Source organism: Balaenoptera physalus, assembly GCF_965194825.1.
Source record: "Balaenoptera physalus genome assembly, chromosome: 11".
Classification (NCBI taxonomy): domain Eukaryota; kingdom Metazoa; phylum Chordata; class Mammalia; order Artiodactyla; family Balaenopteridae; genus Balaenoptera; species Balaenoptera physalus.
Window position 1 is genome coordinate 27,744,013 of NC_138896.1, and position 15,123 is coordinate 27,759,135.

The window sequence follows — 15,123 nt, forward strand, 5'->3', positions numbered from 1 at the left end:
CCACCCCAGGAAGTGCAAAAGCTCAATAATCTTAATCTTACAGAAATTACGGATGTCTGGCCGTAATATATATATATATATATATGTTGAATATATATATATATTCTTCAACAATACTTTTCTTATGCTAAGTTCTCAAAATCAGTCATCCTTGTCCCCTGTAATAGGTCTCTCTAATAACTCTCCCAATTTCCCTAGTTCATGCTGGAGACACAAAGATACATTCTTATTATTGGTCTTTCCTTTGCCTAGAGCTTACACAGACTACAATTCTCCTTCCCACCTGCACCCCTTCTCTATGGCAGTGTATCTTCAACATATTATAATGAATAAAGCCTCAAGAAGTATTATCAGTACAAGGCAAACGTTTTGACAATATCAAAGCTAATCAACTGGATACAATTGTTTAAAATTAGTAAGTATTTTTTGCATTATGCAGACCACTATCAGAGATATTACAACTATGATAAAGTAATTGCCTTAAGAAATAAAATGATTTGTTTTATGAAAATTCAGTGGATGGTTGCTCAAGAGATGTCATATATTTTTATTTTCTATTGAAATTTTTGAGCTCTGTAGTCATAAAAATTCATCTAATAAACTGAATCTTCTGTGTTAGATGGACAAATAAGCCTAGAATTATTTTTTCATTTTGATGAAATAATTCATTATTTTATTGTAGAATAACAAAATATACTTAAAGCTATATGCTTAAAAATTACTGAAATATCCTTATAAATATGACTCCGAAGTTATTAATAAGTTAAAAATAACATGTTACTGTGAATTTAAACTCTTTAACTTCAAATGTCTTTTATGAAATTTTTAATTAATGTGTTCCCGTTTGCAACACCTTTTTAAAACATAACTTTCAGAACACATTTCCTTGTTACTCAGGGTGACAGCATCTGCAGTTTGGACTCCTTAGGGAAAACCAATCAAAACCTAACTTTAACAATACATCCATCCTCTCCTAGCATTAGTTTGAACTGGCAATGATTTGTCTTATTTTATAATATAATATTTATAATGTCTTATTAATCTCACTGTAGTGAAATTAAAATTCCCATCTTAGCTCTCACATCAAGGGTTTGTCCTATTAAGTGTTTACCTCAATTAATAATCAGTAACAAAGATCTATAAGAATCCATTGTGTCCTAAAGAAATTACCTATGTGTGATTTGGACAACTTAAGCCATTTATTTTGGGCCATATTTGTGTGTGCTCTTTGTATGTTCTATTTAAAAAAATAAGATTATAAAAACAAAATATGAAATAGTAAATGTTACCTAATAGTCATGTAACAGAACTATGTTAAAAGGATTGATGAACAGATGGAGGGACAAATAGGATAATATGCAAAAAAACAGCGATATACATTAAAATGTGTTCATTGGCTAATCTGTACATAAAGTTACTGCACGAGTTAATTTCTAACTAATTCTGCACTGAGTAAAAAGTTACACAGTTTTCATTCCTAAGCCAATCAGTCATATATAATTTCTCCAAAAATAAAAACTCTCACTCATTTTCAGTTCAAGTAGATGTTTTCATCCTCATGAAACCATGCCTCTTTTCAGATAAATTTTAAAGTTATGCAGGTAGTGAAACAGAGAAAGAGGAGAGAATAAGGTAAGCAGTCTCATCATAATTTCGTAGCCTGAAAGAAATGTCACCATTACCTTGAGTGCTTTACTCATACTATCTTTGCTATGATGTTATGGGATTCTCCTGAAGAAGCCACCAAGCATTTTCTCACAGTAGACTGAGAATGGAAGAAGCAAGGTAATTAAAATATGCTATTCCCACCCCACCCTAGAATGTATCTAAAGCCAAAGGCTAACACCACGCTATGCTCTTAACAGAAATATTTGTCAAGACAAAGAAAAAAAACAGAAGCATATTATGTTGCCTTGAATAAACAAGGTTTCATAGACCCATTATTTCAAATCTTTCCTTTAACGTGGCATTGCACAAGTTTTTACACCTCAATATAATCAGGATTTGACATGGGTGAGGGGGTATGTGTTTTGTTTTAAAAGAATAAAAGCAATCGTTAAAAGGGATCTGGAAAAGAACCAGCAGTAGGCTTAGACCTCAGGGCCGTTCTAATTCCAGGGTTTCTTGACCTCCCCAACTGTCACCCCAAGCCGCCAGTTACCACCACTCCGGGTTCCGCTTCAGCCCTGGCAGTTAAAATCTGCACCCTGCAACACACTCCAAATTCAGATTGACAGGACCATTGACCAATCGCAGAGCCAGGTCTCCTTTCCCCAGTCCAATCATGGCTGCCATGTGGGAGACAGCGCAGGGAAGAAAGGGGCGGGCCAAAGCGAAAGGCGTTAGAAAACACCACCCACCCACCATCTCAGCAGCAATAAAGGGGTTCTCATCAACACTGGGATCTGTGTTAGCCTGTCTTGGTACTGTCAAGATGTCTCTTTCTAAGAAGTTAACTTTGGACACACTGGATGTGAAAGGGAAACGAGTCATCATGAGAGCAGACTTCAATGTCCCCATGAAGAAGAACCAGATTACAAACAACCAAAGAATCAAGGCCTCCCTCCCAAGCATCAAATACTGCCTGGATAACGGAGCCAGGTCGGTGGTTCTCATGAGTCATTTAGGTAGACCTGATGGTGTTCCGATGCCTGATAAATACTCCTTAGAGCCTGTTGCTGCTGAACTCAAATCCTTGCTGGGCAAGGACGTTCTGTTCCTAAAGGACTGTGTGGGCCCAGAAGTGGAGACAGCTTGTGCTAGCCCAGCTACCGGTACAGTCATCTTGCTGGAGAACCTGCGCTTTCATGTGGAAGAAGAAGGGAAGGGCCAAGATCCTTCTGGAAATAAGCTTAAAGCTGAGCCAGATAAAATAGAAACCTTCCGAGCATCCCTCTCCAAGCTAGGTGATGTGTATGTCAATGATGCTTTTGGCACAGCTCACCGGGCCCACAGTTCCATGGTGGGAGTGAATCTGCCCCAGAAGGCATCTGGATTCCTGATGAAAAAGGAGCTGGATTACTTTGCCAAAGCCTTGGAAAACCCAGAGAGACCCTTTCTGGCTATACTTGGTGGAGCCAAAGTGACAGACAAGATCCAACTCATCAAAAATATGCTGGACAAGGTCAATGAGATGATTATTGGTGGTGGAATGGCTTATACCTTCCTTAAGGTACTCAACAACATGGAGATTGGTGCTTCCCTGTTCGATGAAGAGGGAGCGAAGATTGTCAAAGAGATTATGGCCAAAGCTGAAAAGAATGGTGTGAACATTACCTTTCCTGTTGACTTTGTCACTGCTGACACGTTTGAAGAGAACGCTAAGGTTGGCCAAGCCACTATAGAATCAGGGATACCTGCTGGCTGGATGGCTTTGGACTGTGGTCCTGAGACAAACAGGAAGTATGCGCAAGTGGTGGCCCGGGCCAAGCTAATTGTGTGGAACGGACCTTTAGGGGTATTTGAATGGGATGCTTTTGCTAAGGGGACCAAAGCCCTCATGGACGAAATTGTGAAAGCCACTTCCAAGGGCTGCATCACCATTATAGGAGGTGGAGACACTGCTACTTGCTGTGCCAAATGGAACACTGAAGATAAAGTCAGTCACGTGAGCACTGGAGGAGGTGCCAGTCTAGAGCTTCTGGAAGGTAAAGTCCTTCCTGGAGTGGATGCCCTCAGCAACCTGTAGTTGCCAAAGTGTCCCTTCCTACTGTTTTCTGTCCACAGCCTTTAAGCCAACTTAGTGCTTTTACATCTCAACTTGACTTTTGCTAAAATTGACCCCTAAATCAAGACTAAGGCAGTCACCAAGGGATGGGCCATCAGGACCTCTTAACATCAGCACAGCAACACAACTCATTTTAGTTCTGTCATGCATTTGCCTACTCTCTTCAAGATCTCATTTGAACTTCACTGTTGTGATTCATAGAAAGTGAGTTGCCTATTAAAGTGAGTTGAATAAGCTGAATCTCTCTCTCTTTTAATTTTAGACCAGCTTTATTATTGTTTCACTGCTTGAAACATGGAAACAAGACAAAACAAAAGTTGCTGAGGAAGGGTGGGGTAGAAGCTGACAAATTATTAAACAATGAAAGTGCCCAAATAAATTGAGAAAAATAATTAAATTTAAGAACTCGTGGGTACCATTAAAGCTCTGCTAAGAGGAAATTTTTACTAAATAAGAAAGAAGAGAAATAAAAGATACATATTAAACCTGAGAAGTTAAAAAGGGAAAGAAATTAAACCCAAGGAAGGAATTATATCTGTGGGTGTGGATGTACAAGAGTACACATATATGCCTGTTAGAATGGGGGCTACAAATTAAATCCAGGTTTCAAATAAAGAAATAATTGTTTTATTTTTAAAGCAGATATTATTTAATAAATAGATAATATAACTGCTAAATCTTAAAACTGACGTTTTGAGACAAAAATACATATATATATATATAGTTTAGTTATGGGAAAAGTAAAGATAGGAAAACTCTTCCATATTAGAAAATAGAATAATAAAATACTGAGAAATGTAGAAGAAATGAAAATACTTATTGGAGTATATTTCGCCAAATTCTGTAGACAAAGAGCTGGTCCAAAATGCTGTTAACAAATTAAGAGTGAAAGTGAAGAGCAATTTATCCCAGATGTAATGGCCTATGTCCCAAAGCCTCTGATCAATTCTATATATTCAACATCCTGAATAATTAAGCTTAAAATTCAATCTTAATATACCTGAAATTTTCGCATATTCCTAAGGACAATATTAATGCCATGGTAACTCTAGGGAAGATGAAGGAGTTAAGATATAGACTTAAAATCAATATAGAAGAAACCGAAAATTAGAGTAGTTGAAACAAGCAGATAGCATATTACTCTCTTGCATAAAAGTCTGGGGCAAATAGGTGGTCTCTTCTCCACGAGGTCATCTAAGCAATCAAACTTGTGAAACAAACTTGCTAATCCCAATAAGGGGGTTCCACGTGCCTGAGCTGTCTGTCGGAGTTTTTATTACTTGATAGCCAGTCCAAAGGGGAAGTTAGTGCAGAGCAATGTATTTCTTTTAAATACAGGATCCCAAAATTTCAGGAATTTTTTTACTTATTCTATTGGCTATTAGTTGTGTGATATGTCCTTTTCTGCAAGGGAGGCTTGGGAATGTATTCTCTCTGGATGAATAACTCATATTCAACTACAAATCAATAGATTCTATTACTAAAAGAAAGTAGGGGGTGGGAATAAATACCAGGGGAAAAGTAATGGCTTCTGATAGACTGGGACTCTGGCCACCCAAATATCCAAGTACAAGCATCCGTGTATCCTTCGTCCTATATGTAGAAAACATGCCTTCTCCAAGAGGTACAATCAAATGTCTTGTTCAGTTACTGCAGTCCACTCAAAACTGGGTATCTCTGGGTGATACACAGTCTTTTCTATGTGATCCAGTAGGGAGTCCAACAGTCTGGTGAGCCAAAAAACTACAGTCATTTATTTTTCTTATACCTCTGAAACTCCTCTCCACACACACCCAATATACAAACGTGGAAAAGAACTGGAAAAACTGCAATAACATTCCCCACCTAAAAAAATCATCAGTTCATTACAATCCTGAAATAAATCATGCTGGATGGAAATTTTAAGAACTCCTTGACCTGATAGTAGAAGAATTTCCTTGGTTAGACTCTGGTTTTCTTCTTTGGGAGGAAGTTTCTTATTCATTGTCCTTTCTTGGCCCCAAGTTTGGTCATCTGGGAAATTTTCTTATTTCCTAATCTTCCATGCCATCTTCTGAGATATTGGAGGGTTGGGCCACATTAGACCACTGTATGGCTTTCCTGGCTTCCTCCTTGCTGGTGCAGTTTAAGAAACCAAGGATTTCTTCATGTATCACACAATTAAAAAGCCTTTGAAGGCCAGACTAGTGATTTTTCAACTTTCTCCAGAATCAAGATTTCTGGTCTACTTAATTCCCTGTGAAAGAACCTCACCCAAAAATCTCTTCTCTCTGTAACTCTTAATCCTTTGACTCTTGCTTTTAATTAATTGGCTTCTTTGCTGGGTCCACTTTCCTCTTCCTCATTTTAAGAGTGGTTAACTTGTGGCCCCCTGAAAATGTAGGCAGGGATTGTGGGGAGCGGGGGAGGGCAACACCTATAATCACATCTTTGCCTGTGGCTTCTTCATATTTTTGTCTGAAAAGCCAAATGGGAGACCTTTGAGAAAAAACTACGAGTGACAGTCTTTCTCTTGCTGTTTGTGGTATTGAGACAGTTTGCTTTTTCAACTCTGCTCTCAGACTTTCCTGGCCTTCCTCACTTTTCCTGGTCTATTGGCCAATCTAGATTGCAGGCAACAGGGAGATTGTCCAATATATCCTGACTGTGCTCATTGTTTGCTTAAAACCACATGTAACAGCCAAAACACACTGACATTCTGCCTCTTTCTAAACACTTTTCCTATCCTTTTAGGCTCTGTAAGGAAGTGTTCTGTCTACTCCATAACATAGGCAACAGTTTTACCAAATGCCACGGCAGAAAAATGATCACCACCTTCCAGCCCTCCATGTTGCTTTATTCACTTTCCTTTACCTGACCCCTAAGTGAATGCCATATTTCATGAGTTTTATTAAGGCAGTGTCCCACTTACCAGTGGCAATTTCTATACTAGTCAGTCTATAGACGAGTGGTTCTCAACCGGGGACAGCTTTTCCCCATAGGAGACATTTGCCAAAGAATGGAGACATTTTTGTTTGTCACGACCGGGACAGGTAGTAATGCTGGGGGCATCTTGAAGTTGCAACCAAGGATGCTACAAAACATCCTGCAGAACACAGGACATCCCTCACAACAAAGAACTATCCAGACCAAAATGTCAACGTAGAAATTTCTTTCTTCCTCCTGTGACATTCCAGGGTGGTTATGGGTAAGTAGACACTTCTTGAGCTCATCCCAGGACCCAGGCTAGAGACATGGCTCTGCCATCACCTGCACTTGGCCTGAATCTCTAGGAGCAGGAATCATACAGAAGCCCTCCTAAAGGTTCTCTGAAGAATTAAAGCGCATAAGCACAAGGAACTCTACTCAATACTCAGTAATAACCTATATGGGAAAAGAACCTGAAAAAGAATGAATATACGTATATGTATAACTGAATCACCATGTCATACACCTGAAACTAACACAACATTGTAAATCAACTATACTCCAATAAAATTTTTAAAAAAGAATTAAGGCTCATAAAATGCTTCAGAAGATGCAACCTCTCATCATCTGAAAATAAATCTCATTTGAAAACAAATCTCTACCCAAATATGGTCTCTGAATGTGTAGGTGTTTAAATGCACACACACAAAAAAATCAACTTTAGCTTCCATAATGGCTCCACTCTTGCATTAAAATATGTTCCTGTGGTTCTTTGCACTCTCTACCAAAAAAAGGAAGAAAAGAGAGATTAAAGAGGACATGATGCCCTTCAGTGTCCCCAAGATGGGGCACTATCCTGTCTCACTATCATTCTTCATTTTCTCTGAGGATCTTCACGTCTGCCCAGAGGTGAGCAGAACAGATAGTTGATTGAGAATATTTCCGTCAATAATCCTAGTTAAATTCTGTAAATGTTAGTTTTTTTCCTCTGAAAACATACATAATTTTTTTCATAGAAAGCAACTGGCATAAGTTAAATGTGTTATTTATAGTGGTTGATTAAAAAAATCACATTTTTAGAAAAGCAAAAAAGACCTTAAAATGTTAAAAACTATTTTTTTTAAAAATAAGGCAGTTACATTTGCTTGAAGCATTTAATATTTGTTTTCTTATATATTCCAAAAAAACCCTTGGAATTCTTTTAGACATTATGAGTTCTTTAGAAGAAGCATGATTTTTGTTGGTTTGTGTCTGTGAAACAAGAGAAAAGAAAAAGTATTATTATCGCAGGTTGATGGCCTACCTCTGGTATGGCCATCTGGACACAGGTACTGAAGCAGGGAGGGGAGGGAAGATGGAAGCAGTGGGAAGAGGTCAGGAGGAGATTAGAAATTGGACAGAATAATTCACAAACCTTGCTGCAAGGTTAGACCAGTTAGACAGACATGAATAGTGATGGAGAATAATTTTGATCAATTAAATTGAGGGTTATATGATAAAAAAGTATTTTAGTGTTCAGTATTTTAAGAAGCATGCATACATTAACTGGCTTTAAATTAGATAAATAAGTAATTGCTCAGAAAACCTTCAGGTCTTAGAATAAGCCATTACCAAATAAAGCCTTTAAGTGCACTGCAGAGAGATGATATCTTACTGGAGGGAAAAGATGACATAGACCTGCCCAGTGAGAAATGCTTAGTAGTAAATTCTCAGTGGCTTGGGATTGAGAATACTTACCCCAAACAGACTAAAGGACTCAAAATGCAAGCCGTAGAACAAGGTTCTCAGTGTGTTCTTCCCAGGCCAACAGAAACAGCACCCAGAGACTTGTTAGAAATGCAGATTATTGGGCCATCCAGCAAACCTACTGAATCACAAACTCAGAGTCGAATCCAGCAATCTGTGTTTTAACAAGCTCTCCAGTGCTCCTATTTCAGCTATTCTGAGAACCACTGGTATGGAATAAGGATCACTTTAAAGGGAAGCAGGAATTAGTTCTAGTGACAGTCATGGCACTGTCTTGACGTTTTAATTGAGGCAAATCATCTCACTTCTCTGAGTGCCTATATCTGAAAAAAATGTTATATTAGCCATATGTTATCTGAGGTTTCTTCTAGTTCCCAAATTATATGACTCTGAAACCCTTATTGGTTTATTTGAAACCACTGGCTGCAATTTTTACCTAAGACTCTTGACAAATAGGGAAAAAGGGCCAAAAGCTAATAGACACAAGACATAGAGGTCTAATTTGGCTCTCCAATATAAATTCCTTTGCAACTTGACTGTAACTCTGTATACATGGAAGCAAATTTCCCCCAAACTACAGTATCTGAGAACTTAAAGAAGTACAGATAGAATAAAATATAGTGAAATATATCCAATTACTCTTTGCCTTATTAGAGTCATTTAGATAAAGAGAAGGTGAGTCCAAATTTCATGTCTGTAGGAGAAAACTGATTGTTCAGAGGATACCTGTACATTTTAGGGTTTGCTTTGTTTTTGTTTGCCTGTGTGTTTTCGGTGGTTGTTTAAAGCTGTGATTTGGTTGCTTGTGAAGATAGCAGAAATATATAGCAGGAAGAGGCTTAGTTTTCATGGAATGTTCTCTTCTATAGTTTAAATTGGTGCATGGATCATCTTTTCAATTAGGAAAAATCATATACAATTGAGAAGAAAATGGATTTAACTGGACAGGCCCAGTTATTACCCCTGGAAGAAGCCTTACTTTAATGTCCCCCTGCCCAAGACACACATCCAGAGGAAGGAATCACACCTTTGGGGCTTTTTGTTCTTTATGCAAAACTGTTATTTCACTCTTTAAGATTATTAGGACTTTTTTTGTTTGCATATCCATCTCCCCCAGCTCTTGATGGTCAGAGACTACATCTTATTCAAAGGTTTTACTCCAGGGTCTAGTACAGTATTTAGCACATAGAAGGTTTCTGTTGATAATGTTGTGTTTTATAAATTAAAAGTATATAGCTCACATGATGTTTGAAAATAAGTGGTAAAACACAAGTTGCCCAATGAAAGCAGAAGTGTAACAATGTTCCCAGTGCCACATAACAGGAACTTCATTCTCACAATCAGGAAGTTTCTTTTACTTTCAAAAGAAACTGAGTATTCCATTTAGGATGCTACAGAAAAGAAAGCAAGCTGGCTAGGATACAGAATGATCAATTACTAGAGAAACACAGGAAGTGGAATTCGTGTATAACCATTGAGAACTCATTATTGAAAGTCACAAGAAGTTGATATTAATATTCAATAATAAATATTCTGCATATTTTACTAGTGGGAAGACACATGCATCTTTAATTTCTTGTCTACAAAATGGAAATGACATTAAGGTATTAGTTGTGTGTGTTTGTGTGAAGATCATAGGAGATAATATTTCTAAAGCACTCACCACAGTGTTTGGCAGAAAGTTCTAAATATGTAAGTTCTTATATTATTAATAGTAGGAGAATGGTTTATCTGTCATACCACTCTTAGTGTTAAGAATATTTTCACAAGATCATAAAAGAGGAAGTATTTACAGGAAACAATATATATTTAACAACTATATGGGACATATAATAAAGCATTGTGCTCCTTCTTCAAATTATGCTTCTAACAAAGCAAAGGATTGGAGGAAGCACTTTTAGTAGAACTGGCCTAAAAGTGACAATTGGAGAAAAAGCACAAGTCTTCTCAGAGAAGAAGGTGAAATTGGCCTGAGAAATTAGAATTATTTCCTAAAAACTGACATAAACTATTGCTACTTAAATTTTTTTGGAGAGTGCTAAAAGGACCAATGCAAAAAGGTCTCCTAAGAGTACTCTTCTGTGGTCCTGAGAATGTTAGGATTGAGGTTTCCTGGATAGGAAAGAACACTAGTGCTAACACAGGCTTGGCTAGAGAGTTAAGGGAGCTGAGAATTTCAAATCTGAAGGTGAGACTTAGCAGAAAACTTTGCCAATGAGATAGAAATAGCTTGAAGAAATGTGATCTAGAATTAGTGCTTTGCATAAAATATTCCAAACAAAAATCCATACTTACCCCACTCAGCGAGAATGGTCAAACTGAGAAAGGGAATCAAACTTCTTTAGATATACTGGGATACTACAGACAGAGCAAAGATGTCAGTGGAAAAAATATAAAAAATATCTGGCAAACTTGAATGATATGGCTAACAATGAAGTCAGAGCATTTACTCCTAATTGTTCAGTATCTGAGGTGGGAATACCTTGGAGGCACCCAGTGGTGTTTTGGAACCTATTCTTGCAGTAACTTACAATAATATAAGCAATTGCTTCTTAGTTTGAATTCCAAACTCTTGATACATACATATCCTTTACTCTCTAATGACAGTACTACATACATGTAAAGTCAATTGTTACTGGTGTGATTTCATCCCACTTCTTAGGTATGGAGATAGTCTACACTTCAGAAGTAGAATCCAAGTGGAACTAACTAAAGAAAACAGTGTTTCCCTTCCTGAATCAACCAAACAGTTTAAGTACTTGCACGATGATTTTGCAGAACCACAATATTACCCAAATCTGAAAATGCAATTATGCTAAACAAGGAAATGCCATTTATACCTCCTTTCCTTCTTTTTGTGTGATTTACCTTACATACCCAAGGCTGGAATGAACTAGATGGTGTAATGTCCACTTCATAGTTTGAACCAACATTTATGTCTGCAGGAATGCAGCATACTTACAACTGTATTCTCCTTATTTCTAACCCAACAGAAATAATCTACAAAACTCATGCCAATAGTTATTTTGAGAGGACATATGAAATTTGAACAGTCCCAAAACACCTGTAAAATCCCTCTAGATTCACTTACACATGAGAAAAGCCAGAAAGACTTACAAAATTATATTTTTTGCAAGAATATGACAAACTGTTATGCATGGTCAATAATTAGTGATTTGTGGTCCAAAGAATTATAAGTCTTGAATGCTGAAGGGCATCCTCAACAAGTGGGACAAGAATTAGACTCAGGCTATATATGCCCTAAATAGGGAAACAAATCAGGCAATCATTTGTCCAGCTCTTTACAGTGACATACACAAATTACCCTATATTTCATTTATTTCCCCACAGAATTTTTCAATAGCTAGAAATTATACTTATCAAATCAGTAGAATAATTAGTATCATGAAGATAATCATATCCTGAAGACAAAAAAGTCTTGGTTTCTCTTTTCTGCTTCACTGCTGTGTCTTATCACTCCATATGTAGAGGATCGGAGAGCAACGCAAGGAAGGGAAATAAGCACTTGGGCCCACACAGATACTGGGCTGGCTTGAGCACTCTTCCTGGATGGTACTGTGGACTCTTTTCCATCCCAGACACAGGAAGGGGCCTTAGAAATTTTCACTCCAAAGCACAGTGGCCCCCTGAGATCCATATCATAGCACAAGGAATTATTTTAACAATGGATTTATAATAATGCTGAGCTCATTTACAAGGAATCCTTACTTTCTTATTTGTTCAGTTTGTCAGTCTTTCATTTGTCTTGCCTTGTAATTCTATTTAAGGTTATTTCCCCATTTCTCTTGTCTGGTCTTTAACTATCTTAATCCTATGTTTTCTGGTGTCCATCCACATCTCTGTCCTTTCATTTCTCTGTGCTTCTGGTACAGAATGGTTTGTGACATTCTTATTCTTTTCAATACAAATGTATTCATTAAAAGAAGCTGCAATCATCTGACAACTTCACCAAGTCTTCTGGCATTACTGTGCACCAAAATTTTTGTATTGAAATATATGTAATTTGTTATGAATCAGCTTCATTTTATTTCCCTATGACATTATGCATGGCATTATTAATATCAATTTTTTAAAATTATATGCAGATATGTTATGTTCAATACCGTTCTTTGACATGGGCAAGCAGGGGTCCCTGCCCCATATCTGGGTCTCAGGGGGCTCCTGTGTTTTGGGGAAGGTCCTTGAAAATATCTAAGTCCCCCTGAAGTGTATCCTAACTCTACATATGTGGGTCTCAGTTCCAGTTACTCCCCTATGGGCTGCTCTCAACCCTCTACCCCATAAATGGTGTCTAGATGCCCCCAAAAGCGTCACAACTGAAACTATAGGGTGTGTCGGGCCCCATGGCAAGGCCTTAGTTCCACAGGTGTGCTGCCTGGTAAATGGATTGCTCCCACTGATCTGTGTGGTATTTTTTTTGACAGGATCAAATGATATTGGGTCACCAGAATGGTGTTTACATGCTGATTTTAGTTGAGTTAAATGGATTACGTAGAAAGGAGTTCCATAAAATGTATTTTCTCAGGGTTTTGTATACCCTAGGAGAGGTCCTAGATATATTATTCCCTGAATTTATTTTCATGATAGTAAACGAGGCGTTAAAAATATTTGTGATAAAAAGGAAGCATTGGAACAAAAGGTACAAACTTCCAGTTATAAAAGAAAGGAGTCATGGGGATTGCAATGTCCAATAAAAAAAGGAAGCATCATATTTGATAGGGTTGAGAACCACTATATTAGACTAAGCATTGCTGAAATTTTTGTAGGGAGGTATTACTTCTTATTTCTGCAGTCTTATTAAGGATTTCAGGAGAGGTCAGAGACTAAAGAAGTTTCTGAGTGCGAAGTCTCTAAGAAGAAGAACATAATCACTGTTCTTCCCTTCTTACCAGGAATACTAGCAATTCCCTTGCAAATGGAGTCAAGTCGTGGAAATGGACCAAGAGGTCTATTTACTAAGTACCTCACTGACATCTCCCAGGAGACACTAATCTCCTGGTTGGGGACCTCTATATTCAAAATATAATTTGCATATTAGTAAAATTCATGAGCAACATCAACTTTGGAACAATGTCAAGAGAAAAAAAGCAAACATACCCCCACTAAAACAAATTATGAAGAGTTACAAAACCTACACTGTATCAAATAATTCCAAGAGCAGGAAATTTCTAGTGTCTCTGTGTTTACTGTAAAGGGACACAAAGACAGTGTGTTCACCCATGCTAGATGTTGGGTTAGAAAGCAGATGAAATTTAATATGCTTTCAATCACTGATATATTATGATTCTACTTAAGTTCTGATCTTACTCTTTTGTAAGTTATAGTTACAGATCAAATCCAGAAACAGTTAGATACACCCATTCTAGTATTTCCTGTTTAAGGCTGGCTGGAACCTCAGAAGAAAAGGGTCAGGGATCAAGCCACTTTCATTAAGGGTCTAAAGATAAAAAATAAAGAACTCTTCTTCCACGCAATTAATGATGGAAGTCCTACAAAATTAATTACAAATAAGATGGTCATGTATTTTATGCTTTTAGTGTTCTATTGAGAGGAGAGAAAATCTTTAGGAAAGATGTAAGATAATTTTAATAACAATGACAAAAATCATAATGACAGTTTTCATGTATTAAGCATTCTGTGACAAGCAATATTCTAAAGCTTTACATATAAGTAAACAACTTAATTTTCACAACCACCCCAGGGAGTATTTATCCCCATTTTAGAAGAAAAAACTAAAGCACAGAATTAACAGTTGGTGATACAACTAGGAAGAGGCTAAGCTGGAGTCAGCACACAGGGCTGCACAGGAGTTTTTTCTGCAGTTGGAAAGGTATTTGAATATCTGTAAAAGTGTCCAACTTGGGATAATTGTCATTTACCTAATGTTGATTTTTGCCTAAAAACTCTATTCTCACAAATCTCAAATTTTAGTCGGGAGACTCCCACATGTCATGGAGAACAAAATATTAAATTTGGAAATAAGAATATAGTTTAACTTTCAACTCTTCCTGTTTATTAGCTATATGATCTTGAGATGTTTAACTTTTCTAAGCCTCCATCCTTGTGAAATGAAAATAGTCATAGTTTTCTATAACAGAGCTTTCATTAAGAACTTCTGTGTGGATGGAGCATCGCCAGGAAGGAAGGATGTGACTTTTAAGGGAAGCACAGGTGCTATTAGCAGAGGAGAACACTTTTGAGTTTGGAGCTGACAGAGGGAAAGTCAAAAAAACAGATTAGGCAATAAAATAAGGAGGCAATAAAATAAAATAATGGGTGAGTTCACAGCTGGCTCAGAACTAATCTTGAGAGTCATGCCTATAGAAATAGTATCCTGCTTTCAAATGTTTCCTGAGGGAAGGGTACCCTTCAAGCAGTAGAAATACATGGATAAACAACCTAGAATAGCTGGAGACCCAACTCAAGACAGAGGAAAATTTTGAAAACTGGAGGACAGCAGTGGTAATCACATCTAAAAAGTTTTCCAGCAGGCAGAAGAGAAGTTTCTTTACCCAGAATAGGAAAGAAATTTGCCAAGGGCAATATCACTTGAGTAAATAACAGGCTCTCACACCACACAAAGGGATTAGCCCTAGTTATTCATACGCACAAATCTATAATTATTGCCTGTTTTCTATTCCCAGGCCAGGATCCCGATGTTGTAAAAACTCTTGCTTTTGCTTAAGATTAAAATGAAATGAACATAGGTCACTTTCAATTTT

General features: G+C 37.3%; 2 protein-coding genes across 2 annotated transcripts in view; one reads left to right on the forward strand and one right to left on the reverse strand.

Annotated features, from left to right (window-relative positions):
• Positions 1 to 15,123, reverse strand: part of CENPQ (centromere protein Q) — a 177,161-nt gene that overhangs the window by 30,287 nt on the left and 131,751 nt on the right. The gene's annotated exons all lie outside the window — the stretch shown is intronic.
• PGK2 (phosphoglycerate kinase 2) lies at positions 88 to 5,092 on the forward strand. The gene has a single exon (XM_082411692.1). It carries the CDS (start codon positions 2,285 to 2,287, stop codon positions 3,686 to 3,688), a length of 1,404 nt encoding a protein of 467 aa, XP_082267818.1. The 5' UTR covers positions 88 to 2,284; the 3' UTR covers positions 3,689 to 5,092.